The sequence below is a fragment of the Lathamus discolor genome, chromosome 20, assembly GCF_037157495.1.
Source record: "Lathamus discolor isolate bLatDis1 chromosome 20, bLatDis1.hap1, whole genome shotgun sequence".
In the NCBI taxonomy this organism is placed as follows: domain Eukaryota; kingdom Metazoa; phylum Chordata; class Aves; order Psittaciformes; family Psittacidae; genus Lathamus; species Lathamus discolor.
The window spans coordinates 830,518-858,295 of record NC_088903.1 but is presented as its reverse complement, the minus strand read 5'-3'; the positions used below and the strand labels follow the sequence as shown (position 1 = coordinate 858,295).

General features: G+C 54.0%; 2 protein-coding genes across 11 annotated transcripts in view; one reads left to right on the top strand and one right to left on the bottom strand.

Moving 5' to 3' along the window:
• Positions 1–17,616, top strand: part of TANC2 (tetratricopeptide repeat, ankyrin repeat and coiled-coil containing 2) — a 218,465-nt gene extending 200,849 nt beyond the window's left edge. For 7 of the 9 annotated variants that reach the window (XM_065698868.1, XM_065698863.1, XM_065698866.1 and 4 more), the window contains 7 exons: positions 2,491–2,666; positions 3,394–3,526; positions 4,066–4,095; positions 4,982–5,073; positions 6,485–6,631; positions 8,676–8,776; positions 10,360–17,616. In XM_065698868.1, coding sequence (XP_065554940.1) covers positions 2,491–2,666; positions 3,394–3,526; positions 4,066–4,095; positions 4,982–5,073; positions 6,485–6,631; positions 8,676–8,776; positions 10,360–12,313 — 2,633 coding nt within the window. In that variant the 3' untranslated portion in view covers positions 12,314–17,616. The remainder of the gene's footprint in view (positions 1–2,490; positions 2,667–3,393; positions 3,527–4,065; positions 4,096–4,981; positions 5,074–6,484; positions 6,632–8,675; positions 8,777–10,359) is intronic. The other 2 variants (XM_065698867.1, XM_065698862.1) reach the window with 1 other exon arrangement.
• Positions 17,617–18,368: 752 nt separating this feature from the next.
• Positions 18,369–20,475, bottom strand: LOC136024031 (transmembrane ascorbate-dependent reductase CYB561). 2 transcript variants are annotated; one of them, XM_065699086.1, is made up of 5 exons: positions 20,202–20,475; positions 19,945–20,043; positions 19,770–19,873; positions 19,538–19,695; positions 18,369–18,938 (listed from the first exon to the last, which is right to left on the bottom strand). In XM_065699086.1, exons 1-5 carry the CDS (start codon positions 20,401–20,403, stop codon positions 18,740–18,742), a joined length of 762 nt encoding a protein of 253 aa, XP_065555158.1. In that variant the 5' UTR covers positions 20,404–20,475; the 3' UTR covers positions 18,369–18,739. The 2 variants fall into 2 exon arrangements, with proteins under 2 accessions (XP_065555158.1, XP_065555159.1); XM_065699087.1 differs by lacking the exon at positions 19,945–20,043.
• Positions 20,476–27,778: the final 7,303 nt, after the last annotated feature.

Here is a 27,778-nt window from a genome sequence, read left to right as displayed (position 1 = left end):
GACCCAGCCCAGCTCTCTCAGCCTGGCTCCAGAGCAGAGCTGCTCCAGCCCTTTCACAAAGATGCTCGTTCCATTTGGAGAGAGCTTGATTCTGAATCTCATTTTCCTGCAAGAATCATTCCTTTGATGGTTTTGCTGCCTTGGCATATGTGGTACATGTGAATGCTGCTCCTTGCTGGCTGCCTTGTGCCTCTGACACTCTTGAGTTTAGCCAGTTCATTTTCTTAGGGAAGCAGCTCAGCCCTTCTCAGAAGGCCTTTACCCAGACAAATGTTTCCCACTGCAGCAGGGATCAATCCCATGAGATCACCTTAAGCCTCTTGCCCTCAAAACCATCCATTTGTTTCCTGTCTGACTGCCTTAATGCTAAATAAGTCAGAGATCCCTGAAGGAGCAAAAGATGCCCTCAGGGTCAAGCAGAGGTTGTGCTGGGAGCCACAGCAGCATCTGGAGCTCATGCCTGGGCTGCCTTGGAGGAGTGTTTTGGCATTTCTCTTTGTCCACTCACTTAGACCATCAGCTTGTATTGCTGCAGTGGTACCCTCAAGTCTGTGCATGTCACAGTGTGTAATGGTGCATCTCTTCCACTGGACTGGGAAAAGAGTGGGAAGGTTGAATGATGATGAGGCTTCCCAGCCTACACTCTTATTGCAGGAGCTGTCTTACCTGCTCCAGGAGAGTCAGAGGGAAAACACAGGAGAAGACTTTGGCTGTTTGATGGCAAGAAAATAGCTGGTACAAACAAGGAATGAAATGAGACTTTGTCCTGCTTTGATGAGCAGAAGTTGGCCTTGGGGGGTTGAGGAGCTTTCACAGAGCTTCAGAAGGGTTCCTGGGTGCAGTGTGGGCAATGTGGGAGAAGGCTGCCAAGAATCCAGGTGTTTATGTTATAGAATCATGGAATGGTTCGGGTTGGAAGGGACCTTAAAGCTCATCCAGTTCCAACCCCCTGCCACGGGCAGGGACCCCTTCCACTGGAGCAGCTTGCTCCAAGCCCCTGTGTCCAACCTGGCCTTGAGCACTGCCAGGGATGGGGCAGCCACAGCTTCTCTGGGCACCCTGTGCCAGCGCCTCACCACTTTCATAGTGTCATATTGTCATCCCATAGCCTGTACCCTGGGGCCAGTGCCCCTCTGTGTCACACTGCATTGTCCCAGTGTCGTTTCCCACCTCCATTGGGAGGCATGCAGTGAGCAGGATGCTGCAATGGTGCTGGGAGCTCTGGGTGGAGGTTTCAGAACATCTCCCAAGCAACCACTCCTGTGTCGTGCTCCTCCACAACACAGAGCTGTGCAGGAGGGAGGACCTGTCAGCTTGCTGTCAGCGGGGCGATGGGTACGAACCGGGGGCTATGGCAGCTCCCATGAACAGGAAGGTTCAGGCAATTCACATTACTCCCCCACTTGCTGAGATTTCTGGAGCCAGGGAAGGTCTCATGCTGGGTGATTTAGACTTTATCTACAGGATTAAAACACTGCAGCAGCAGTTCAGCCCAGCCCCCTGGCAGGAGCATCCTGCAGGTATTCACAATCCCTCGGAGGAGCAGAGCTTGTATGGATCTCTTCTGCATGCTTGAGAGCCGGAGCCCTGCCTGTGCCATGGCAACGGGAGTTGTCTTCATGCCACGAAGAGGAGTGTTCACTTCATGCTGCTGTTCAGATCTCAGATGCGTTTCCATATGCTGTATGAAGCAACACTGACCCGTTGGTATGGCAGCACCCAGTTCTTCATCCAAGAAAATGTCAAGTCCCGCTCTCCTTGGCTTGCAGTTGGCAGCAGTTTATCCCACAGCGTTATATTTATATTGGGTAAAGTTCAGGGAGAAATGCTGCTGGAAACTGTGTCAATTTGGGTAAAGGGGAGGGGAGCGAAGTGGGGAAAATACATCTTTTTTATAGGAGAACTGAGCTGGATTGACTTGGTTCCCCTTGGTACACCATGACCTGCTGAAACAGCAAAATGGCCTTCATCTCTGACTCACACGAGCTGAAATGGGGTTTGATAAGAAATAACCAGTGAAAAAGAAAGATTGATGTCTCAGCTGAGGGATGTCAAACCCTCCCTGCTGCTCAGAAGATGTTTGCCAGCAAAGCCTACAGAGCTAGGTGTGAAAAAGTTTGCAGTTGGGTGTGAATAAACTCATTTTCCACAGCTGCTCTCAGTGCATTTGCAGTTGCTGTGGAGGGGAGTTCTGCAATAAAGTGATTAATAATGATGTACAGAGCTCTCTAAGAATAAGCTGTCATCACTAAGTGGATGGTTCGTTGTATCGTGGTGCTCAACAGCAGAGAGCTCAAGTGAACTAATGCATGTTCTTCCATAGAATCCCACACTGGTTTGGGTTGGAAAGGACTTTAAAGCTCATCCAGCTCCAGCCACTTGCCATGGGCAGGGACACCTTCCACTGGAGCAGCTTGCTCCAAGCCCCTTCCAACCTGGCCTTGAGCACTGCCAGGGATGGGGCAGCCACAGCTTCTCTTCTTCTTCCAGGTGCTTCTATTTCGCTGATGGACAAGGAGGGTTTGACAGCCCTCAGCTGGGCTTGTCTGAAGGGACATCTCTCTGTGGTGCGGTCCCTGGTGGAGAATGGAGCTGCCACAGACCATGCGGATAAGAATGGACGCACTCCCCTGGACCTGGCAGCGTTCTACGGCGATGCAGAGGTGGTAAGTAACATGTGCAGAAGACAACAGGCAGTTGGTGTAGAAATCCTAAAATGGTACAGTTCAGCTTGATGTAGCAGTAAGTGTATAGAGTCATGGCTCTCCATGAAACATGCAATCACCGAATGGTTTGGTTTGGAAGGGACCTTAAAGCTCATCCAGCTCCAACCCCTGCCACAGGCAAGGACCCCTTCCACTGGAGCAGCTTGCTCCAAGCCCCTGTGTCCAACCTGGCCTTGAACACTGCCAGGGATGGGGCAGCCACGGCTTCTCTGGGCACCCTGTGCCAGCACCTCAGCACCCTCACAGGGAAGAGCTTCTGCCTTACATCTAACTTGAACTTCCCCTATTTAAGGTTGAACCCATCACCCCTTGTCCTATCGCTACAGTCCCTGATGAAGAGTCCCTCCCCAGCATCCTTATAGTCCCCCCTCAGACAATGGAAGCTGCTCTGAGGTCTCCACGCAGCTTCTCCCGGCTGAACAGCCCCAACTTTCTCAGCCTGTCTTCACATGGGAGGTGCTCCAGCCCCTGAGCATCCTCATGGTCTCCTCTGGACTTGCTCCAACAGTTCCATATCCTTCTTATGTGCAGGTGCTTACGTTCTTACGTCCTTCCAGACGTGCAGGCCCTTCCACAGAGGGCAATGCATGAGTCTGATGTACCCTCAGACCCTCCCGGGGTGGTTTTGGCCCAAGCAGTGAACTGACCATTGGGCTTCTTGTTGCAGGTTCAGTTTCTAGTGGACCATGGGGCCATGATTGAGCACGTTGACTACAGCGGGATGCGCCCCCTCGACAGGGCAGTGGGGTGCCGCAACACCTCGGTCGTCGTCACTCTCCTGAAGAAAGGAGCAAAGATAGGTAGGGACAAGGGGACAATCGGGTGGCTCCCAGCAGTGGGGCTGGATTCCTAGAACATACAACACCGAGGCAGCTTCAGCCCAACTGCTGCTTTGGACTCGGAAAGCAGCCAGCGAGTGGTGGCTGCCTTGTTCTCTTGGTTAAAATGGGGGATATATGTATATATATATTTTGGTGTCATATTACCTAGCAAAGTTAATCAATAAACCACTGTTTCTTTGGCAAGGTCCTTCCTCTGGTAATGCTTTTTCTATCTTTACTAGTCTGAGTCAGCAAACGTACTCTGTCCATGCATTGCTGTGAGCTGCTGCGGTCACTCGCTCTGTGTATGCTTCCAGATTCAGTGGTACCTGCACTGCGCCACACAGCCGCTCACGTTACGTTTTCCTGTGAAAGGGGATGTTGCTGGTGCATTGGCTTCTTTGCTGCCTGCCTCTCACAGCTGCTTTTTGTTTCCTTTCTTTTTCTTTTTTTTCACCTTCATACATTTTTTTTCTCCCCTTTCTCCTACAACTTTTTGTTTTCTCCTTTCTTTGAAGGTTGTCAGACGTTACCGAGTCGCCCACGAGGTATATCTCATTGCTGTCAGCATCAGCTTCGATCTGATAGCTTTGTCAGCCTTGCTTTCTCCTGTTTGATTTAGCCTGCATGCATCCCCAACACCTCTAATCTTTTAATTTACTTCACCTTCAAATAATTTTTTAATGACTGTTGCAGAGAATAACTTGAACTCAAAAACTAACTTCCTTCCCCCAAAATGTACTGAATCTACTTATAGAATATCATTGACTTATTCTTCACCCACACTAATGAGTTATCCCCAGATTTTTGTCACCCTTTCCCTCCCAGTATTAGTCCTTGAGATAACAACTGGCTCTGCAGAGCCAGCGTGGCCCCAGCCCAAGTGACAGCTCCGGCACCGGCAGCACTTAGACATGACCTTCCCTTTGTCGTATTTCCCACCTTAATGGGTTTTCTAGTCTAGTGTTTCCCATCTTGTGAAGCTGGAAATCACAGCCCACTTAAACACCTATCACCAGCCCAGCTGCAGATTCCCTGCTGCACTTCCATGATTCTCATTTCGAAATGCTTTGATGTAACCACTCTTGATTTTTCCTTTTGAATATGTTTTGTTTCCCCAACTCCACCCCGGCTGGTTCCACAATCAGCACTGCCCTCTTGTGGAAATGGCTCCCAGCATTCCCAGACCATTGTGGGAGTGGTGATTGGGATTAGCCTTAATGACTGCAAAGGAAAACCATTGTATTGTGGATGACGTTCATTTAAGTGTGAGAGGAATTGTCAGCTCAATCATTTGGAGCATTCAGCCCTTTGACCATGCCAAGTTGTTCTCTCCAGCAGAAATTCCCACCCCAGGATATTTTTTCCACCCAGCTTCCTACCACCCTTGCATTGTATGAGTTTTTTACCCATCATGCATCCTGTACACTACAGGTCCAGCAACATGGGCGATGGCAACCTCCAAACCTGACATCATGATCATCCTCTTGAGCAAGCTGATGGAAGAGGGAGACATGTTCTATAAGGTGAGAAGAGTGTTTTGGGAAAGAACTGAACAGATGCAGCCAATGGGAGGTTTTGACTGAGCAGTGCTGCTGCCTTAACCCATGGCAAGTAAAAGCTACTGCACACAGCATCCCTTGTGTTGCAAACTGGTTTTGGTTAGCAGGTTGGGGGGGCTGGGGGGGTTTGATTGCTCAAATCTGTAACGAAGCTGAAGCAAAGCCAAAGTCTCTCTGCATTCTGGACTTGAGCCAGTGCTTCATTTCCTCTTTTAGAACACCAGAACCCAAGTGTTTGTTCAGTGTTGATGTCATTGCATCAGGTCTGGCAGTGTTGTCATTACCTAGCAAGCTCACTGCTGTGGAACCACACAACACTGTAGTGGATCCCAGAAGAAGTCAGGGATCCGCTTTTTGCCTTGCACACAGATTGTCAGGGTGCAGATGGCTTTGTCGTGTCCTTCAGCCCATGGGAGATGTTCCTCCAGTGCACTTGGAGTGTTGTCTTTTTTGCTGTTTATTTTAAGCTGATCTTTAAAACCTGGAGATTTGCACACACACACACAAAATGTGCAAGTACAACAATGAGTCACTGTTAGGCTCTAAGGGCGAAGCAGAAAATATGCAAAGTTGGCATTGTAGCTGGAGTTATCTGCCAGAGATACGTGATACAGCTGAGAAACCTGAGTCTACAGGGTTTTAAAGCTTACTATTCGTAGCTGCACAATGTATGTCTGGGTCACCGTGAGCTGCACGTGTCCCAGATCCCATTTTGCCCTCTGTCTTTCACCCTGGCTGCCAAGGCTGCCTCTCCCCAGGGTATCCCAAAAATAGGTGCCCAAAATAGCAAAGATGAGTCACCCTTTGAAGGTGACTGTCGCGGCCCAATAACTATAAAAGGAACCCCGTTGACAGGCTTAGGTGTAGACACCTGATTTTTAGACATCTAAAGGCCAAGGAGATGAATTTCTACCCGTTTGTTCACTTCAGAGCCACATCACTGCCATAACATTTAGCTTTGCTTTTGCAGGGGCTTTGCTGAGCCCCAGGAACTGCATCCAGAGTCCCATACTTCATATTCTTTACCCTCCCTGGTGCTTATTAAGCTTTGGGTGCAGGGTGTTCTCCAGAAATGGATTACTGATCCCCCAGCTTAAAAGACAATCCAGAAACCAGATGGGGTTGTATCAAGTTAACACAATCTCTGCTGTGTTTTCCACTGTAGCATAAGTCTGTACCAAGTGGGAGAACTCAACTTGCGCAAGGCATCTGCATTTCCACATCAGACATTCGCTTGTTCTGGCTTTCCTTTCTAGAAAAGAGCTAAATAGTGAAGTCACGTTACTGTGACATTCACGGGCCTGGCGAGTTGAGTTCTCTGCAGCAAAATCAACTCAACCCAAGGATGTGTTCTGACATGTTCTCCTTCTATTAGAAAGGTAAAGTGAAAGAGGCTGCCCAGCGCTACCAGTATGCCCTGAAAAAATTCCCAAGGGAAGGGTTTGGAGAAGACCTGAAAACCTTCCGTGAGCTGAAGGTCTCGCTCCTGCTCAACCTGTCCCGATGTCGAAGGAAAATGAACGTAAGTCTCCTCCCTCTTTGTGGCCTTAAGCACAAGATGCCAGTTTTCTTGGACAGGGGAAGTTCAGGTTGGATCTAAGGAAGAAGTTCATTACTGTGAGGGTGCTGAGGCACTGGCACAGGGTGCTCAGAGAAGTGGTAAATGTTCCATCCCTGGCAGGTTGGACAGAGTCTTGGGCAACCTTGGGTCTAGTGTGAGGTGTCCCTGCCCATGGCAGGGGGTTGGAACTGGATGATCTTAAGGTCCTTTCCAACCCAAACCGTTCTATGATTCTGCCTGTACACAGAGACTTGACCATCCTGTAATCACGCTTTGCCCGCAGAGGTCTCCCCTCTGTGTTAACCTGGTTGTCCTCCACAGAGCACTGACATGTTCTCATTCAAGAGAAGCGACGGTTTAATACGTATTTCTGGTGATTAAAAATTCATTGCTGTGTTTATAGCTTTTTGAATTTTTTATTGCTCCCCTTTGATGATGATGTGCACTGGAGGGGAGGCATTTTCCAGCTTTCTAGGCCAGGAGGAGCCAGGAAATGTGCTCCTCTGAATGCCGATCGCAAATGAAGGAGCATATGCTTAGGGGGCTGGTGCTTCCCCAGGGCACTGACTCATCCAGAAGCACCCACACACACTCCTTCTGCTCCCAGAACTGCCATATCACTGTCACTCTCCCCATTCCCATCCAGCATCATCTAGCCATCAGCTCCTGCAGTGTGGCTGTTCCTCCAGCAGACAAGTGCTACCTCCTCCTTGCTCTGCGTGCAGGGGCTTTCACTTCTATAGAAGCTTAAAGTCTCCATAGACTCAAAAAGTGGTCTGCGAGCCAGCAGAGATTACACTGGAGGGGAAGGGGTTTGTGACACCTTCATTTCTTTAAGCTGTGAGGGAGAAAAGAGGAAAAGCAGTGGATGTGAAATCTTAATGCTGGTGAACAAACAGCACAGTTTGTAGCACAAGTGTGAACCTTCTCTGTAAACAAGCCAACTGTGCTATAAGAACAGGATTTTTGGTTGGGAATCCCAGGTTTTGTGATGGAAAACTTCAGAGGGTTGTGATAGCTCCCGCAGTTTTTGCATCTGTAGATGTGAACATAAAGGTATACACCTCTGACTGCATTCCCAGTCTATGAGGCAATATCTCTTCAGTAACTGCTGCTGAAGGTGCAAACAGAAGTATGAGCTTCCCCAGGCAGAGTCCAGCTAGCAAGAGCTCAGTTCCTGAGTTTCTGAACAGATCAGGAGTGTTCTTTGGTCCTTTATCCCAGAACTGCTCAGGTCATAGCCTAAGTCAGCAATCCAGAGCAGCGGTTGTGGAACGCATGCCCCTTCGCTGGGAAGAGGTCTCCTTCACAAATGCTGAGCTTGGCGGTACCTGAAACATGTGGGGCAGGGCAAGGGGCACCCAGAGCTGTCTCCATCCGTGCCATCACCCTCTGCCTTCCCGCTCCAAGCTAGTCTCCAAAGTGGAGTGTCATGGGGAGGTAAGGAACAGTGGAACGGGTGGCACTGGCAGGAGACCTTTGCCAGGCAAATCCTGTTTGCAGCAAGTGAGATGCTGTAGTCCCTTCCTTCATGTGCAGTTTTATTCAGCCCCTTTGAAGTAGGTCAAGTGTGCTCGGAGTGGGAAGCAGAGGGCATGGGAAAGGTTTCCTATTGCTTTCAACTATGGAAAAAAGTCCTTCATGAGATTACATTCCAGCCTCTGCGAGACCAGATGTTTCCTCAAGACTGTAGGGTGTTGGAGAGGGATTGCATGCACTTCTTGGGGACACAATCAGTGAGAACAGAGCCAGTGGCACACTGGCCTCTGTGGGTGCTGACAGCATCCGGCATTACAAGAGGGCTTTGGACATGCCATTGTGGTTCTTTGGCTGTAAATGATGTGGGATCCATGTGAAACCTTCCAGTTTTCCATCAGGTCTTCCATGGTACATGCGAAAGAAAACCAAAACATGTCTGTATGAAGTTTGTTTTCTTCCCAAACTGTATGTATCTTTATTTCTATATCTGTTCAATTACTTACCTGCACACCTATTGTGATGACAGGATTTTGGAATGGCGGAGGAATTTGCTACTAAAGCACTGGAGTTGAAACCGAAATCTTACGAAGCTTACTATGCAAGAGCAAGGGCCAAACGCAGCAGCAGGTGAGGAGACAAGTGCAAGGGGCTGGTCTCGTTTGGCAGTTCCTGGAGGCAGCTGAATGCAGATGTTTGGAGAGGTGTCTCTTAGTTGGACGCTGAACATCTCAATGCACTGGAAGCCTTTGCACCAAAGTTGGGTGTTAAAACTACACTTCAGTTCAAGCACAACTTGGACTCGAAGCAAAACGTGACTCATGGCAACCCTGCGGCCTGTGTTATGTCATCGCAGTGATCTCTTCTGCCCTTAAAACCTGTGAACCTCTCTGTCCTACAGCACTTTCTGCAAGGCAGAAGTTGCTGCTCTGCTGTGGCTGCTCCAGCCAGGGAGCTGTCAGCCACAGCAACCAGCTTCTAGAGAGTTGCAGCACTGGGATCTCTGTATCTCAGATGGAACCCAGAAGATTCCCTCCCTGAAGGCTAAAAGATGTGAGATTAGATTCATTTCAAACCCCATCAGTGCCATTCCTAAATGAGCATTGATTTAGGGTCTTGAGTTCTGGGCTTGAGGGCACTGTCACTGCACACATCTTGGGTTTAAGCCTTGCACACTGCCCTAATGCCTTTCCTTTCATGGGTTTCCTCTCCATTGTTTCCAAAACACTCGTAAGGAAGCATGAGAATCAGGTTCCTTTCCAGATGATATCAGCCTCCCCACATACAAGCATCCTTTTCTCCCTAGGTCCCTCCAGCAGGACCTGTCACCACTTTGGCTTTTCTTCTCCGTTTCTCCAGTGGAGGTCTGCACAATCCGGGGAGCAGGATGCTTTTCCTCCCTCCACTTGTATTTCAAGAGCTTGTGCAGAACCTTAGGCTGGTGTTGGGAGGCACTGGGGAGTTTTTCCACTGGGATCGTCCTCCCAGATGACAGTCGTGCTCAAAGAGAGGGTTTTGCTCAAAAGCCAGACGTGTCCCTGTACATGACAGCCCCCTTTCCTGAAACCCACCTCCCTTTTACTCCTCGCGGACTGGCCTTTCCCTTGCATAGGCTTCCCTGGGTAATCACAGGCTCCCATTCCTTGATTCCGTCCCTTGACTCAGATGAAGTTAGCCAAATCCATTGCAACATTGGAGAGCCAAGCCTTGCCTAAAGCACTGACCCTAGGAGCCCCTGAGCTCCGAAGCCAGCCCTGACTCTGTGTGGTCTTGGCACCAGGCAGAAGTTCCATTTTCACTGGCGTAAGCAGTTGCAGCTCCATCAAAGCTGCTTTTGTTTACAGGAGTGGTGAGCTTGGCTCTTGGTTCTCTCTGTGTTGGTTTCCCCTTTGCTGTAAAGCTTGTGGTGGTGCTGTGAGAAGTAATGAGCCTGTAACACACACTGTAATGCAGAAGGTTTTGCCAGTCTGGGTTTTGCCGTCTCAGGACAGTGTTCCCTTCCTCTTCTCCAGAGTGGCTGGCAGTGTTTCCTTTCAGTTTGGTTAAACTAAATCCAAGGGAGGCTCTTAAGGCAGAGCTAGAGACACGCAACACGTGGTAGCAATCACAGACAGTAACAGGGGTGAGCCTCTTAACCCTCCGGAGCCTCCGAGAAGGGCTCCATTCAAATCCAGCTTAATTTCAGTTCTCCTTTCTGTCCCTTTGTCAAGCAGGCAGTTTTCAGCAGCCCTGGAGGACCTGAACGAGGCCATCAAGCTGTGTCCCAACAACAGGGAGATCCAGCGGCTGCTGATGCGGGTGGAGGAGGAGTGCAGGCAGGTCCAGCAGCAGCAGCAGCAGCAGCCGCCACCGCTCCCAGTGGAGCCTGAACCTGAAGCCCAGCACGAAGAGCTCTATTCTGTGCAGGACATCTTTGAGGAGGAGTACCTGGAGCAGGATGTAGAAAACGTTTCCATTGGCTTGCAGACAGAGTCCAGGCCAAACCAAGGGCTGCCCATCATCCAGAGCCCACCCCCATCCCCAGCTCACAGGGATTCAGCCTATATTTCTGGCTCACCCCTTGGCTCTCATCAGGTCTTTGATTTCAGGTCCAATAGCTCCGTGGGTTCACCAACCAGGCAAGGGTACCAGTCCACATCTCCTGCTCTGTCTCCTACGCACCAAAACTCACATTACAGACCCAGTCCTCCACACACGTCCCCTGCTCACCAGGGCTCCTCTTACCGCTTCAGCCCACCGCCTGTTGGAAGCCAAGGGAAAGAATATCAAAGCCCACCACCTTCTCCTCTTCGCAGAGGTCCTCAGTATCGCGCCAGCCCCCCAGCAGAAAGCATGAGCGTTTACAGGTCACAGTCTGGTTCCCCTGTTCGTTATCAGCAAGAACCCAGCGGGGTCAACCAGCTCCCTGGAAGACCAAAGTCTCCGTTATCCAAGATGACGCAGAGGTCCTTCCAGATGCCCCAGCTCCCCGTGGCCGTGCCACAGCAGGGGCTGAGGCTGCAGCCAGCCAAGGCACAGATTGTGAGGAGCAACCAGCCCAGCTCAGCCGTCCATTCCAGTACTGTAATCCCAACTGGTGCTTACAGCCAGGTTGCCCACTCGATGGCCAGCAAGTACCAGTCATCGTCAGGGGAAATGGGGGTTAGCCAGAGCAGGTTGGTCTACCAGGGCTCCATCGGGGGCATCGTTGGTGACAGCAGACCAGTGCAGCACGTTCAGGCAAGCCTCAGCGCAGGAGCCATCTGTCAGCACGGAGGACTGGCCAAAGAAGACCTTCCACAGAGACCATCCTCAGCATACAGGGGGGGGATGAGATACAGCCAGACGCCCCAGATAGGGCGAAGCCAGTCTGCTTCCTACTATCCAGTGTGTCACTCAAAGCTGGACCTGGAACGTTCTTCCATTCCCGCCAGCCAGCTGGGCTCTCCGGATGTGTCTCATCTCATAAGAAGACCCATCACCGTTAACCCCAGTGAAATCAAGCCTCACCCACCGACTCCAAGGCCCCTGCTCCACTCTCAGAGCGTTGGCCTCCGCTTCTCTCCCTCCAGCAATAGCATCTCCTCCACATCCAACCTGACTCCCAACTTCCGCCCTTCCGCTTCGATTCAGCAAATGGAGATTCCTCTCAAGCCAGCTTATGACAGGTCTTGTGATGAACTCTCACCGGTCTCTCCCACTCAGGGGGGTTATCCCAGTGAGCCAGCCCGTTCCCGGACCACGCCGTTCATGGGAATCATAGATAAAACCGCTCGGACTCAGCAGTACCCCCATCTCCATCAGCAGAGCCGGACCTGGGCTGTGTCATCAGTGGACACTGTCATTAGTCCTACGTCTCCTGGCAATCTCCCCCAGCCGGAATCATTTAGCCCGCCTTCTTCAATCAGCAACATTGCCTTTTATAACAAAACCAACAATGCACAGAATGGCCATTTGCTAGAGGAAGACTATTACAGCCCCCATGGGATGCTGGCCAATGGGTCCCGGGGAGACCTCCTGGAGAGAGTCACCCAAGCCTCCTCGTATCCCGACGTCAAGGTGGCAAGGACGCTGCCTGTGGCACAGGCCTACCAGGACAACCTGTACAGGCAGCTCTCCAGGGACTCCAGGCAAGGGCAGACATCCCCAATCAAACCAAAGAGACCATTTGTGGAGTCTAATGTGTGAAAGACGCTTGTTGGAGTAAGACCCTCATGTTTTCAGCACACACACTTCCAAGCTTGATTTCCATGCATATTATTATTATTATTATATTATTATTATGATTATGATTTCTCTTTGGTAGCTACATGGCCAAGTTTCTCCGGTACTTTGTGTGGTGGTCAGACAGCCATGCACATGCTCCAGCCCTTTCATTCCCCAGCTGACCATGAAGCCAACAGCAGCCGAGCCAGTATCGTTTGCCCAATTCCAGCTAAGTTTCCAGCCGGGATACCTTAGTGCGTGGTGTGGGGTGGCCCCGACTCTCCCCTCCGCAGCGGGAGATAACCAAGAGACAATCGCGTTCAATTTAAGTTGGTTTCTTTTGTCTTGATGAGCTCTAACTCGATTCTGGTGGGCAGTCCTAGCGGGAGCGGAGCAGGGATCACAGGAGCCTTTCCCAAGGCTGCATCCTTGGGAATGTCAGCCAGGTCTTTTGACTCTTTGCCCCTCAAAGAGCAAATTACCCACAGCGAGCAAGGGCACGATGTGTTTTAACACCGAGTAGCTATGCACAATCACCATCCTGCTTCATCTGGTGTAGAGCATTTCAATCCGAATTGGATTCGGTGGATTCCTGCACTATTTAATCCAGCAGCAGCCAGAAGGGGTGGGATCACGCTGTGCTCTGCTGCTTTGCAAACTACCTGCTGGGTGCCTCCGCACTGATTTGCTCTGGGGCATTTTAAAGGCACTGGTTGATTAGAGTTAGCCCTTTGTATGCCTTGTCATTAGCAAGGGACTTGGCCAGAAACCTCTTGCATGTGAGCTGGGATGGCAACACTTAACTCGGTGAGCAGATGACTGCACCTCACACACAGCACTGTGTTTCCACTGGGACAGTTTGATGTTGGGGTTTTCATTTGGTGGGTTTTGCAAGGAAAAACAAAAAATCTCACTTAGAAAATGGGATTTGAGCAGGAAAATTGCAAATTTTAATGCTTTATCGTGTATTACTTTGATGATGAGGCTGCATGACGTGGCACGATGGTTCCCGAGACAGGAAGGCTCCTTCTGCAAACCCACCCAGGCAGCTTCTCCTGAGAGCCGCTGCCATAGCGAGGGATGCACTCCAAGATCCATTCCCAAAACCTTGGAAAGCAGTTGCCATGTTCCATACCTGTACATGGTAGAGACCACATTCTCCTTTTTAAGGAGCTGGAGTTAAAAGAGAGCTATTTATAATTTATTTATGTGATCTATTTGTTTAGGTTGGTTTTCCTATTTTTTTGAGTCAAATGCAAATCCCATTGGACGGTGGGAAAAGGGGGAGCAGTTCCACAATCCGTTTTCATGGGATTTTCCATAATCTGTCAATTTTTCTCTGACTTTTTTTTTTTTGAGGGGGGGGAACTCTCTTTACAGACTCATTGATTGCTGGTGGGTTTGAAATCTGCCTTTTCAGTTGCAGAGAGGGAAGGGTGGGATGAAGGAGGGGGGAGAGTGATAACTGTAGCTTGTTTTAAAGCAAAATAGTGCCTGTTGCCTGATGCTGAACCTCCCTCATATCAGCTCTTGAGAGTGATGTCAGTGCTGAGCAGGAGTTGGGGTGTTTCCAAAGGGCTATGCGAATAGATTGCAAGACTTCTCAAACCAAACCGTGGGGTCCAGCCTGGTGTAAATGAGCAGATCCCCAGCACCACATCCGTGCAGCTCCATCCATTTACATCAGCTCAGGACTTGGTCTGAAACTCTTTAAGCTGGCTTCAGTGGGGCTGTTTCGGTTTCTTTCTGTGTGTGGATCAGCACATCTCACTGCTGTCCTGTGCCTGGGATGTACACACCTTGGGGTGACAGAGGCTTGTGTCTCACAGACATGCGCGGGGTGTGTTTCCTCTATAGGTTTTGGCGATTTTGGTGCTCTTTGGGGCTGTTTGGTATTTGTCCAATGAATTTGGATTGAGGTCACTGTTTTCTTTCTCGAGGTGCATCCCAGTGCTGACTCTGCTTCCTTGCAGGGCTCTGTAAAGCAGGGGGGTAAGACTGGGAGACCCCTTGGTAGGGCAGGCTCCCCGCGGCTGTGGGGACACGCAGCTCCTTGCACTGTTCCTCTCCTTGCAAAGGGGTGTGATGGGCTTTTTTGTTCCCTTCCTCTCTGTTTTGAAGCAACGTGTTCTGCTTTGTAAGGAATAACCCATTTCTTCTCTGCACACAGTGCACCTATAGCTAGGACGTGCCTATCCATGGGTCTGGAGTAGTCGCTTTGCTCAATGCCTCCCATCCTCCAGCTTTCTGAGCCAGTGAGTAGCTTCCTCCCTTTAGTTGATTCTTTGAAAGGAAAAGGTAACCAAATTCAGCCCCATCCCTGTTGTTCACATCCAGGCGAGGTTTTCTCCACTGGGGTGCAAACGGGATGATGTGGGAGCAGTGATGGAGCCTATGTTTTGCTTTCCCTATTCACTGCCTTGTGCTCCCAGTACTGTCCTGGAGCATCCTCTCACAGCACTTCTGTGTGTAGCTTTTGGGTTGATGAAGATGTTTTAAGGGAAAAAGACAACAGCTCACACTTGTAACACAACCGCCAAGCTGCAGGAAGGCTTCAGTGCTGCAGTGTGCAGGTTTGTTCACAATAGCACGTGCTCACATTTCTCACAGGAGTCTTGCACTAATGGTTTTCCATCTGTTCCCTCTGTAAATGGGTGCACTTTACTGTTTGTTACTATGAGAAATACTGGCTATTTAAGCGTGAGTAGTGTCTTCATTAGAGAAATAGCAAAGCAGCTCTTGTCTCTTCATGTATTTTTCACAAAGGAGGAAAAAAAGCAAAGAAACGAAGCAATGAATCCGACCATTTATAGCACAAGAACTGACTCTTGTATATAAGCATCAACAGGTTGAGTAATTTTTACCTACAAAATGATTTGCAGTGGCTTTAAAGCACTTCCCCAGCAATTCTCTTAGGGGGGGTTGAGACAGGGTGGCTGCTGTGGTACCCAGGTGAATAAGGAGCACACCTCTCCCTGGAAAAGCCATTCCCTGTGTCCTCAAAGTCAGGCTTTGGATTTGGCAGGGAGGAAAAGCAGAGGTGGTGCTGTGCTGTGCTGTTGTGCGTGGTCCTGTTGGGAAGCGCGCTGTTGTCCACATGGCTCGGTGGAGCTCACTGATGTCCCTTCACCTTCTCATCTCAGCTGTCGGTCTGACAGGCAGGCTGCGCTGGGGAGCACGTGCAGAGTTCCAGACACGGTGCTGCCTTGTCCACCCCTGTGTGTTTAATTGCTCTTGGAGTAATTAAGATGTGAGATGATGCTGCCAGCAGAGCCTCTGTCCCCTCCCTGGCTGCAGTGGCACCGCTGGCAAGCCCCTGTCTTGAGATGGAGGAGGATTCTTGGGTGCACCAAGGAAACCAGGTTCTTGATGATGTGGAAACCTCCAGGCTTGGTTCCTGGGGCGCGTTGGGTGGCGATGCTGAAGCCGACCCATGTATTTAGGTGACCTTCCCACCGGGTGCCCCTCAGTGGGGATTCACCGGCTCTTGGTCTCCCAGGCTGGGAGGATGCTGGGAACAGCATTGGAGGGCTCTGGAAGTGGTTGTCAGTGCTTTGTAAAGGGAGGGTTTTACTGAGACACATCCCTCAGGATCGGTCTCTGGAGGCGAAGGCACCACACAGCCTGAGCCGCCTGCTCTGCATCGCTGCTGGGAAGGGCGCAGGCTGTGCCAGGCAGGGTGCTGTCTGTCCATCCATCCGTCCATCTGGCGCCCGCAGGTGGGTCCATCCGAGCACTGGACCTTTGGGGGTGTTTTCCTTTAACCTGGCTGTAAAGGAAAACCTCTTGGTGAGTGTGAACACCGCATGTGCAGGTGACAGGCGCCTCAGCCACGCTTGGGTTAGGTCTGGAGCCAGGCTGGCTGCAGAGATCCTGGCCCCTCGTGCCAAGGCCACTGTATATTCAGGGTGATCCAGAAGTCGAGCTCAAACCCAAGTGCCAGCTCCGCCTTACCTAGAGAAACAAGCAAGCCAGTGTGCCTCCTCTTCCTCGCCAAGGGGGGTCCGCAGCGAGCTGATGCAAGCTCTTTGCTGGTTGTACTTTGCTTTTAGTCTTGGGAATTCAGGATAACTCCTCTGTTAATGGTGTTTAACCAAGGGCTTAGGGGAAGAGCTGTGGTACCCGCCGGGACCTCTGCAGATAAATGCCTTCACCCCGTGCTGGTTGCTCTGTGTGGGTGCACGTTGGACACAAAGCACAATGGTTGAGAGTGAATCTGTGATTTTATTTTTCAGATGTGTGTGAATAATTGCTGGGATTTTCCTTTCTTTGCGTTCAATCAAACTCTTTTTTCTAATACAAACCACTAAGGGCTCAATTCTTTAGCAAGATGCATTCGTGTCCAACTCCTGACTGTGCAGCTGGATCCCACCTCAACTCTTACAGCCCCACCCGAGGGAAAACACAGCGCGACCGTCACCGGGAGAGCCAGCAGACACCAAACCCACCCACTGCATCCTTCCCTCCTGCTCATTTCCTACCTGTCATGGTACTGGGGAGGCAGCAGCCAGGTCCCATCTGCCGGGATCGCATCCCATGGCTGCTGTGCCAAAAGACTTTGTCCCTTCCGGGTGATGCTGGGTGGGTTGGAAGCCTCATGCCCAGGGACTGGGTCGCTGCCTCGCTGCGCTCTGACAGACCCTGGCAGCAGCACCGTGCGCCACGTCAAGCCTGTTCTGTTGCCACACCGATAACCCAGAGACTCCTGTGGACTCTGCCAGCCCTGTCCGAGCCTTTTCTTTCCCATAGTGTTGCATTCAACGTCCTGTCTCCCTCCTGTCTTCACACCCGCGAGGAGCTGAGTTTGGTACAGACACGTGCAGTACACACACCTTGTGCTTTGTACACCTCCCTGGCTGCCATCCTCCGAGACACTTGCTGGGAAGATCTTTAAGACACTTCACAGTTTTCCTTTAGCTTTTCTATAACTCCGATGTAAAGGACTTCCTCTCTCTGTACAGTATATTATTCAATGCATGTTCTGTTCTCTCTACCGATATATTGAACACCACACAGTTGTGATATTTGCAGTGGGAAGAGCAGCCCCTGCCAACAGCGGAGGCTTTTGCCTCTCATGTATAAGGAAAGAAGAAGACATATTTTTTCCTTTGCTGTATTTGCTTGAGCAGAGTTTTCTTGTCTGTACATGTGAGCTGTGAGATAGATGTGAAAAGTTCAAAAGAATGCATTCCCCCCCCGGCCCCCAATGTATACAGGTTGTAATCTGTACAATGAAACTGTATGTATGAACAAATGTACTTATTTATAAATGGTTAACACTTGGAGATGGCGTCCGGCCTGGGGTTCTTCCCACGCGTGCCATAGAATCACAGAAGGGTTTGGGTTGGGACCTTCAGCTCCATCCAGCCCATCACCCCTTGGCCTCTTCCTCCCCAGCATCCTTGCAGCCCCCTTCAGACCCTGGAAGCTGCTCTGAGGTCTCCACGCAGCTTCTCCTCTCCAGACTGAGCAGCCCCAGTGTTCTCAGCCTGGCTCCATACGGGAGCTGCTCCAGCCCCTGAGCATCCTCGTGGCCTCCTCTGGACTCGCTCCAACAGCTCCATGTCTTTCTGATGGTGAGGAAATAACCTCGGAACATCAGGGCAGCACCAGAGGCCGGTCTGGCTGTTGCTGTGTGGGGATGGGAGCAGGGGCAGACGGAGGCAGCGCTACTCCTGCCTTTACCGAAGGGGTGTTCATGGGACAGGGAATGGTGTCACTGGGGCTGCTGAGCCAGGCTGGATGTGCAGTCAGAGACGTGGCTTGGACCAGGGGCTGTGTTTGCTTTGCAGCACTGGGATACGGGAGATGAGCCCAAACCTCTTGGCAATGGGTCCCCTCCACTTCCACGGGTACATCCAAGACCCCGGAGCTATCCAAGACCCCTGTGCTGTATCTCTGAACATCCCCTGGAGATGTCACCATGGACACCAAGCGCTGCAGTGCCCATCGCTCAGCACAGGGCAGTCCCATCCCAAACACCCCCTTGCCCTCTCCAGGCCCTTGGACCATGAAAGGATGCGAGACAAGAGGAGGGCAGGGTTGGCTGTGGACATTTATTGGGCTGAGGACGCCCGCGGAGCAGACAACGCATTGCACGAGAGGAGAACACTTCGGACACAAAGATGCTGAGCCTGCACAGACCCCGGTGTCATTGCAAGCCCCCACAGGTGGCCAAACCCAAAGCTCCCACTGCCGGTCCCCTGGGCAGAGCCAGCCCTTGCCTGTGCCCTATGGGGCTGGGGGCAGGCTCAGGGGCACCAGGGGCTGCGCAGGCCAGAGCTGAGGAAGATGAAGGCCAAGCGGGGCTGAATCCAGCGTTACACCGACAAGCGCATCCTTCCCCAGTGGTCCTCGTGCCCTGAGCCGGGCAGAGCCCTAGGACACCGGGGGGACATCCCAGGGGCATCACTGGCTGCCACCACTGGGGCTCTCCCCCTCCGTCAGGGTCTTGAAGTCCATGGAGAGGGCCAATTCCTCGGCCAGGGGCGGGCGCTTCCACTCATCCCGCGTCAAGACGTAGCCCACCACGAGCCCGAAGGCCACCAGCAGCACCCCCAGGGTGTTGGCCAGGATGCCCTCGGGCACAAAGCGGCTGTAGGAGTCCCTGTGGGGACACATTGGGATGCTCAAGCCGAGGGGGATGAGGATGGGGATGGGAATGGATCTGGCCCTGCCCTGCCTGGGACCCCTCAGCATCCTCTGGGTACACGCTGTGGGGAAGGTCCCTTTCCCCCGAGTCAGAGCAAGAGGGAAGTGCCCAGGTGGTGTTTGCTTCGGTGACAGCAGAGGAAGGTGGTGGCGATGTCCTGTACCAGGGCTGTGGGCAGCCCTGCCCCCTTGCGCTCCCCCAGACAGAGGGAGGTGCCTCCCGGGGTGCCCCATGGCTGTGTCCCCATGGAGACCCCAGTGTGCATCTGGAGCACATCTGGAGCTACCAGGGCAGAGGCCTCAGGGACAAGAGCAGCCTGAGGGGTTCTGACACCACATGGCTGCGGAGAGGCAGTGGCACATCACCGCGTCACGAACTACTGCAGGATCCAGCCCTTGTTAAAACATCCTCTGGGCAGTGAGTCAGCAGCAGCAGAATTAAAGGCCTTGCTGGGGGGGGGGGATATAATAGCCCCAGCCTGAGCAGGGGCCAGGCTCTGCCCATTGGGCTGCAGGGGAGCCTGGGGTCTAGAACCCCCCAGCCCTCTCACCCACCTGATGTTGAAGAGGAGCATCTCGGTGATGCCCAGCAAGCAGGCGGCAATGGAGAGGGCAAAGAGGGCGATGCCGATGAAGATGTGCTGGGGCTTGTAGCGGCCCCGCAGCGAGAAGGGGGCACCGGGGAGCAGGAAGAAACCACAGCCCAGGAGCCACTGCGGGGCACGGGGATGTTACAGGGAGCTCTGTGGGGTGCCGGGAGGGTGCTCAGGGTGTCCCCGGCGCTCACCTGCAGGAGGTAGAGCACGAAGGCGGCCATCCCGCACCAGCTGTGCAGGCTGTACATGTTGGGGATGCCCTTGGCCCGGTGGGACTCGAACACAGCGATGATGCCTGCGGAGAGGAGCCCGTAACCCCCAGGGCCAGATCCATCCCTATGCACCCACCCGGACCACAGCACCCACCAACGAGGGCGATGAGCAGCGCCAGGCCGTGGAGCAGCGCGTGCAGCGCCTTGGTGGATCGCTTGGGTTCGTTCCTGAACACCCGGTACACGAGGAGAGCTGCCGGAGAGAGCCCATGAGCGCCCGTGGGGGGTCCCCCCCCCTCCCCGGGGTGCTGCGCGCACGGAGATGGGGGCGGTCCTGGAGCATCCTCCCCGCTCTCGGCCGTGACCGCTTTGTCCCGTCCCCTCCCCGCTGCGCGCCGCGGGGCCGCTCACCGTCACCCTGCAGGAAGACCATGCCCAGCACCATGCAGAGCGCGTGCACGTTCAGCTGCAGGGCGCTCTGCCAGGCCACGCCGCCGCGGTGCCGCCCGAGCCAGGCCCCCGTGGCCAGCAGCAGCGTCAGCCCCAGCGCCTGCGACACCGCCACGTACGCGGAGAGCCCCGCGGGGCGGGCGGGCGCCGCGGCCCCGTCCATGCTGCGGGGCAGAGCGGGGCGAGCGCTGGCGGCCGGGTCCCGGGGCGGGCAGCGCCCGGCTCCGCCCTCACCTGCCCCGGGGCCCGGCGCTTCCTGGTGCCGCCGGGGCCGCTGCGTCACCCGCATCCGGAGGTGGCTCCGGGTTCCTGCCCCTGCTGCCTGCTCCTGCCCAGAGCCTGCACCAGCCCCCGACCCCGAGTCCTGTCCTCCAGCCCCAGCCCCAGCCCTGTCCCTCCATCCCCATCCCTCCATCCCTGTCCCCATCCCTTCATCCCCATCTCTCCATCCACATCCCACCATCCCCACCTCTGTCCATCCCCATCCCACTGTCCCCATCCCTCTCCCTCCATCCCCACCCCTCCATCCCCATCTGTCCTCTATCCTCATCCCTCCATCCCATCCCTCCATCCCTCCATCCCCATCCCTGTCCCTCCATCCCTATCCCTGTCCCTCCATCCCCATCCCTCCATCCCTCCATCCCCATCCCTGTCCCTCCATCCCCGTCCCTCCATCCCTGGCTCCATCGCTCCATCCCCATCCCTCCATCCCCATCCCTGTCCCTCCTTCCCCATCCCTCTATTCCTCTATCCCCATCTCTCCATCCCTGTCCCCATCCCTTCATCCCCATCTCTCCATCCCCATCCCACTATCCCCATCCCTCTCCCTCCATCCCCACCCCTCCATCCCCATCTGTCCTCTATCCCCATTCCTCCATCCCCATCCCTCCATCCCTGGCTCCATCCCTCCATCTCTATCCCTGCATCCCCATCCCTCCCACTCCAGGCCCACCCCATGGCCCACCCTTGCCCATTCCCCAGCCCACCCATCCCCAGAACTCCTCAACAACCCCCCCAAACCCTGCGAGGGGAAGGCAGTGCAGGGATGAGCACCCTTGAGACCCCCCACCCACCCATGACCAAACCGGTGTCCCTTGGGGTTATGGGGCTGCGCAAACCCTCATGGAACAGACACATGGTGGTACCCAGCCCCACAGAGCCCTGCCCCATGGCCCCCACAACCCACCTGCACCCGCGTCCCGCTTCGTGCTGGGTTATCCCTGGGGATCAGCGCTGCCACTTCTCCTGCTTCCGCTTCAACCGGGGCCAATGTCCCACCTCTGCCCCAGCCCCACTGCGGCTGCCCCTGGGGAGGAGCACCTGGCAGCCAGACCCACGGTGCTGCCAGGACTGGGGGGAGCTGGGGAAGGGAGGGGGGGTGCATTTAGACCACGCACACACTTCGTTCCCAGCCACCTTTATTGGATCAGCCGGGTAAGTGAGTTAAGGGAATTGGTTTATCCCATTAGGTTGCACTGCAAAGGCGGCCTCATTGCCTGGGGCCATGGGATGGACACAGGGCCCAGGCCAGGGTGATGGGAAGAGAGAGGCACCATGTCCCTCCTGCACCACAACAGCCCCCCCGGACCCTCAGCACCGCCACGGGGCTGCTGGTTCCAATGTGAATCCCACTGGGTACCCATCCTGCCCGACGCAAGCATCTGGCCCTGAGCACAGGGGGACGTCCCACTCCCATGCTGAGGATGAGGGATCTGGACTACCCCCCCCCCCCCAAACCACATCAGCCGGCAGCAGGACACGGGGAGGTGCCTTTGGGAAACCCCTTATCCTTAAATCCATCCCACTGGGAGAGCCGCAGGCATCTGGACCCTTTGGAAAAGCCACCCCATGGTGGGTCCCTGCCAGTCCCCTCCCACCCCACATCTCTGCCCCCTCCATCTCCAGTATCTGCTAGCTCTGCTTTCTATGGAGGCTCATGGAGGGGACGGGGCTCATCCAGCTCAGAGCTGGGGGGTTCTGAGCAATGCATTGGAGGGGGATTTGAAGCACACACCCCCCCCAGCCCCCTTTCGTGCCCCCCAACCTACCTGTGGGTGCCGGGAGGTGCCGCCTGCAAAGGGCCCAGCGTGACAGTGTCTGAGGCAGGGATGCGGCCACTGCGTTGCTGTGGCAACGGAGGATGGAGTGGGGGGGCAGCACCCCGGGCACGCTGCAGGGGGGAGTTAATTGGGCCACGTTAATCGCCTGCACCCATCAGCTGCACTGGAGGGGAGGGGGAGCATTGTGCTGCAGGACCCTTGGCTGGTGGGTTGGGGATGGGTGACTTGGCCCTGGGGAACCCCCACCTCCATTTACACCCCCGGGAGCCCCTCCAGGGGCACCAAATACATCCTGTGCCCCCCACACATACCATGGGATGTTTCTGAGGGGAAAAGGCTTGAGGATGGGAGATGGTGAGGGAGATGATGGGAAAATGATGGAGATGATGGGGAGACGGTGGGGAGATGGTGGAGGTGACTGGGAGGATGGAGATGATGATGAGGATGATGCGGGGGTCCCCCTTTTGGCTCTGGCCCTCTCGGGAGGGTCCCTCCCTGTTCCCTTCCCCGTCCTATCTCTGTCCCTGTCCCTGTCCCTGTCCCTGTCCCTGTCCCTGTCCCTGTCTCTGTCCCTGTCCCTGTCTCTGTCTCTGTCTCTGTCTCTCTCTGTCCCCCAGGACGCCACTAGGTGTCAGCAGGAGCCCGCGGTGCCTCCAGGACCTGGAGCATCCTCGGCCCTGGATCGTCCCTGGGATGCAGAGACCAGGCAGGGACCAGCCAGGATCGGAAGCATCCCTGAGTCTGGATCCTCACAGGGACCCGAGGCAGAGCACCCATGGGAGGCGGAGCATCACCACCCTCACGGGGAAGAGCTTTTGCCTTATCTCCGACCTGAACTCCCCGGTTTCACTTTGAACCCATCACCCCTTGTCCTATCACTGCAGTCCCTGATGAAGAGTCCCTCTCCAGCATCCTTGTAGCCCCCTTCAGACACTGGAAGCTGCTCTGAGGTCTCCACGCAGCTTCTCTTCTCCAGGCTGAACAGCCCCAGTGTTCTCAGCCTGGCTCCATACGGGAGCTGCTCCAGCCCCTGAGCATCCCCCACCCTGGCTGCACCCGGGTTCTGGCTCTGCTGAACCACACCTTGGTGGTGGTTGGGATTGTGCCCCGTGACACAAGCTCCCAGTGGGGAGGAGAAGATGAGGGGCTGCTGTTGGGGGGCTCAGTGGGGTCCTTGGGTGCCTCTGCTCAGGAGGGGCTGAGCAAAGGGGAAGCCAAATGGAAGGGCTGGGGGGCAGAATCCAGGTCCCAGGGTTGGAACTGGATGAGCTTTAAGGTCCCTTCAACCCAGCCCACGGTTCCATGGGTCCATGGTTCCGTGCTGAGGACCTGTCACCCTAAGAGCGAAGTCCAGGCCCTGCTGCAGCCCAGGGCAGAGTTCCATCGCCTCCGCCTTGATCCTTCACCCTGGGGAACAGCCCCTCTGCAGCAGGACACAGGGAATGGCGCTGCCCTGGGAGCTGCTGTCACCTCCCATCTGCAGCCAGGCTTTATCACCGGTGGTTGTTTACCACAGGGAATCCGCTCAGCCATAAAGGCACCATAAAGTGCAGACCTTGAGCTGCGCTGCTGTGTCCCAGCTGGAAAGGGCTGGAAGGTGCCTGGTCAGGCACCACAATCCAGCTGAGACCCTTGGGAAAGCCTCTGAGCAGGTTCATCCTTTAGGATATGCCAAGGCAACGAGCTTTGCCCTCAGCTGAGAACAGTAACGCACTAAGAAATAGCTTTATCTATGTTCCCAACCGCATCCAGCTGCACTATCATCTATGATTCTGTCACTTCCAGCAGCTAAAAGGACATCACAGCTCTCAACCCAATGTAGTTAAATGGACATGGTTGCTTGTCCCATCCACACAGCAGGGACAAAGCCACTGCCCCATGCTCAGGGATTCAGTGGCAGAGCCGAACGAGCCCCTGCAATGCAGAGCACCCTCCTCTTACAACGGGAGCCGTTTGTAAGCAGCTCCTTAATTAAAGACATTGCCAAGGGCATAATGGCTTCATTAAATCTGCCTGAGCTGGCAAGAACGAAACCCAACCTGTGCTGCTGGATGGCGACGTCAGGCAGGAGAGCCGGTGCTGCCCGTCCTGGCGCGGGGCTCAGGGATGCTTGGGGCTGCCACAGCTCCATAGAATCAACTCTGTTGGAAAAGGCTTGAAGGTCACCAGTCAGGGCCACCACTGACCCACGGCACTGAGGCCTCGTCTGTACGGTGTGCAAACACTCGCAGGGACGGTGACTCCAGCCCTGCCCTGTTCCAGTGCCTGACTGCAGTGGATGCCGTGCCAGCTCCAGGGCCAAAGCTGGCATCAATAGGAGCACAGTCAAGTGATAACTGATGGTGGAACCAGCAGCTCCCATCCTCCCTCCGCCAGACACATGAAACTACCGTTCTGCTGATGCAACCTCTTTGACTTTGCTCGGTTTGCTTTGGTTTTACCTTCCTAAATCAAGTTTTTATTGCTAAGAAATGCTTGCTTGCAAGATGCTTCCCCTGAGGATGGTGTTTCCAGAGCCCAGCTCCTCAGCAGAGCCAAGCTGCTGCCTCAAACAGCCACAGTGGTCCCCCACAGAACCCCAAAACTGGGGCGCAAAGTTAGCATCTTATCACTAAATGTAAGGATAAAGAATCAAAGGCCTGTTGATTCCAAGCGGATAGCTCAGCATTAAGCACTGGTTCACGTCAGGGGGTTGATCCCCAATTCCATGGCATCCTGTGAAGGCTGGAAAATGGGTGATTCCCAGCTGGAACAAAGCTCCCTTGGGAACCCATCTCCTTCCCAGGCTGGGGATAAGAACAGCCTGGCTGGAAAAGACCCTGGTTCTCCTCCTGGCAGCAATTCAGCTGCCTTGTCCTCATCCTGGCCGGGAGCACAGCTCCACTGAGCCAGGTGGGCTATAGCATCAGCATGGCCGGTGCAGCCACTTCATCTCCTTCGGAAGAGGCTGAAGGCACGTTTATGGCCAGGCTTTAATAGCAGCTCGTGATAAACCTCTGCGGGCTCACAGAGGATGATGAATGCTCCCTGAGCAGTCACGCTCGCGCACCACGGAGCTGGAGTGGGTTCGGTTATTAAAGAAAGGGGGGAAAGGGAGAAACAATCGACTTCACCAAGTTATATTGGGTGATGGCGCAGAGGGAACACATCGGCCTCTTTCCTTACCCTGGTTGGTGAGGAAGGGAGGTGGAGGGATGAATGACAGGGAATGGAGAGTGAGACGTGAAGGAGGAAGGATAAAAGGGGAGGGTTGAAGGATGAAGGATGAAGGATGAAGGATGAAGGATGAAGGATGAAGGGTAAAGAATGAAGGAGGAGGGACAATTTCTGGCCAGGTTTTTAATGCTTTACCAGCCACATGCCTAGCCCTGTGCACATCTACTCTGTGACCAAGGACTCCCCAGGAGCTGACTACTGGGATCTTGCACATATTTAGTATCCTCCCCGGACATGAGCATCATTTAAGGACCCTGAGCTGATGGCTCGCTGCATTGTAAGGGCCTTGCAATGTCAGTGCAAATCCTTGGGCTGGTCCTAGCCCAGGGGATGGAGCCTGAGGGGATCCTATAGTGGAAACCATCCCCTTCCTTTCCACCTCTGGCCTCACTCAGGAGCATGGCCCCACTTGGGCTGCCTCTTGCAGCCAAGCCCGGCTCACGTGTGCCCCTGACACCTGCACCAGGACCAGCTTCCTGATGCCATAAACCCTTGTCCTAGGGCAAGTGCGTGCTGAGGTGAGGATCATGCTGATAAGGAACATTTCTGCTGCCTTCAGCCTCCCTCAAGAGCTGAGTGTGCACTTCTGGTGATAAAGCACAGTCATTGCTCCAGGACTGGGGGTGAGCTTCCCATTGCCCATTGCACCCCATGCCTCTGCAGAGAGGACTCCCCAGGCTTTAAATGCATCTTTTATCCAGGGAAAGACTGGATAAACCCCAGGTTTTGGAGTGTTTCTGTTTTCCAAAGGATCAGAATAAAAGCTGTTCCTTTAGATGAAATATTTGGATTGCTGAGGTGGGATTTTTTTTCCCTCTCCCTCATGGCAGCATCACTGCATCTGGGAATGGAGCTTAGAGGATGGTACACTGTGATAATTGATTGAATTCATCAGCAAATAAAACAGGAGCCTTTAAACTCGGAGTCCAGAGGGAGAGGAAGGATGCTCTGTGCTGTGATTTGTACCAATGGGTGTCAGAGCTATCATGCCCAGGAAACCACAGCCGCTGGGGAAAGTAACACATAAGGCTGCACAGCCAATACAAAAAGCTCTTTTGGGGGTCGAAATCAGGAGGGAATCCTTCCTCTTCCCTCCAGAAGCTCCTCGGTTGCTCACAGGGATGGATCGCACAGGCAAAGGTCTTGAAGCACCCTTCAACACTTTGAGAAATGGGATGGGGAACCCAAAAGTGTGGTTTATGATAAAAGAAGGGGGAAATGGGCTTGAGCTGTAGGGCTGGGATATACCCAGAAAAATCACCAGCTCTTCCCAGCCAGCACCAGGGCTTCAAATACCCCCAAAGGAGCATCCTTTGCACAACCACCCTCTCCCACTGCTCTCAGAGCTGATGCTTCACAGCTCCCCTAAGAAACACTTGCTGTCAGACTCCTTCTTTCCTTATTTCCGGGTGACTCTGGGGTGTGGAACCGCACTGGAGGCATCTTTGCCTCTGCCAGGGGGGGTTTGGAAGCCTGGCAAGCCAAGGAGCTTATCCCAAATGCTGGGAGCAAGTGATGCTCCTTCACAAGTGCAGACACACTGCAGTGAGAGTCCGTCCATGGCACGCATGTGGCAGCACACGCAGCCCATGGAGGGGGAGGACGATGTCTCCATGCAGCTGGTGATGGCGATGTAAGATGATGGGAAGCATCCTCCTGGCCCAGGGCAGCCGGCGGGGACACCACGTCTCACCCAGCATCCCTGTGCCTGCATCCCTGCCAGCAGTTCAGCATCCGTCTCCGTGGCAACACGTTTCTCACATCCTTGGATACCTCCCGTCCCCCTCGTGGTACTGCACTCTGGGAGCACATGGGTGCCCATTACCCACCCCAGCACCCCTGAGAGGGGTGGGGAGAGTGGGGACCAGTCCCTCTGCTCTGCAGATTGTCTCATGGATGTCTCTGAGCCCATCCTTGGCGGGCACTGGGCACAGCATGGATTCAGGGCAGCACAGAGGGACCAATATCTTCAAGGTTACAAGCATTTCAGCTGCCTTCCTGGGCCACTTCACCTGCATGTAGGATGTGTTTCTGCTTGATCCCAGCCAGAGCTTTCTAGGACAGGATGCCACAGAGCTTTGGAGATGCAGCCATGAAGAGGAACCCTTGCCCAACCCAAAGTCCCACAGCAGCAGCAGCCTCTCTTGCACCAGCGCTGGGAGATGCTCACATGCACAACAATGGAGATTTGACACCCACTGGAAATACCAGCCTTGGGAAAGGCCTCCCTTGCTGGGATCTCTGGATACCAGCACTGCATGG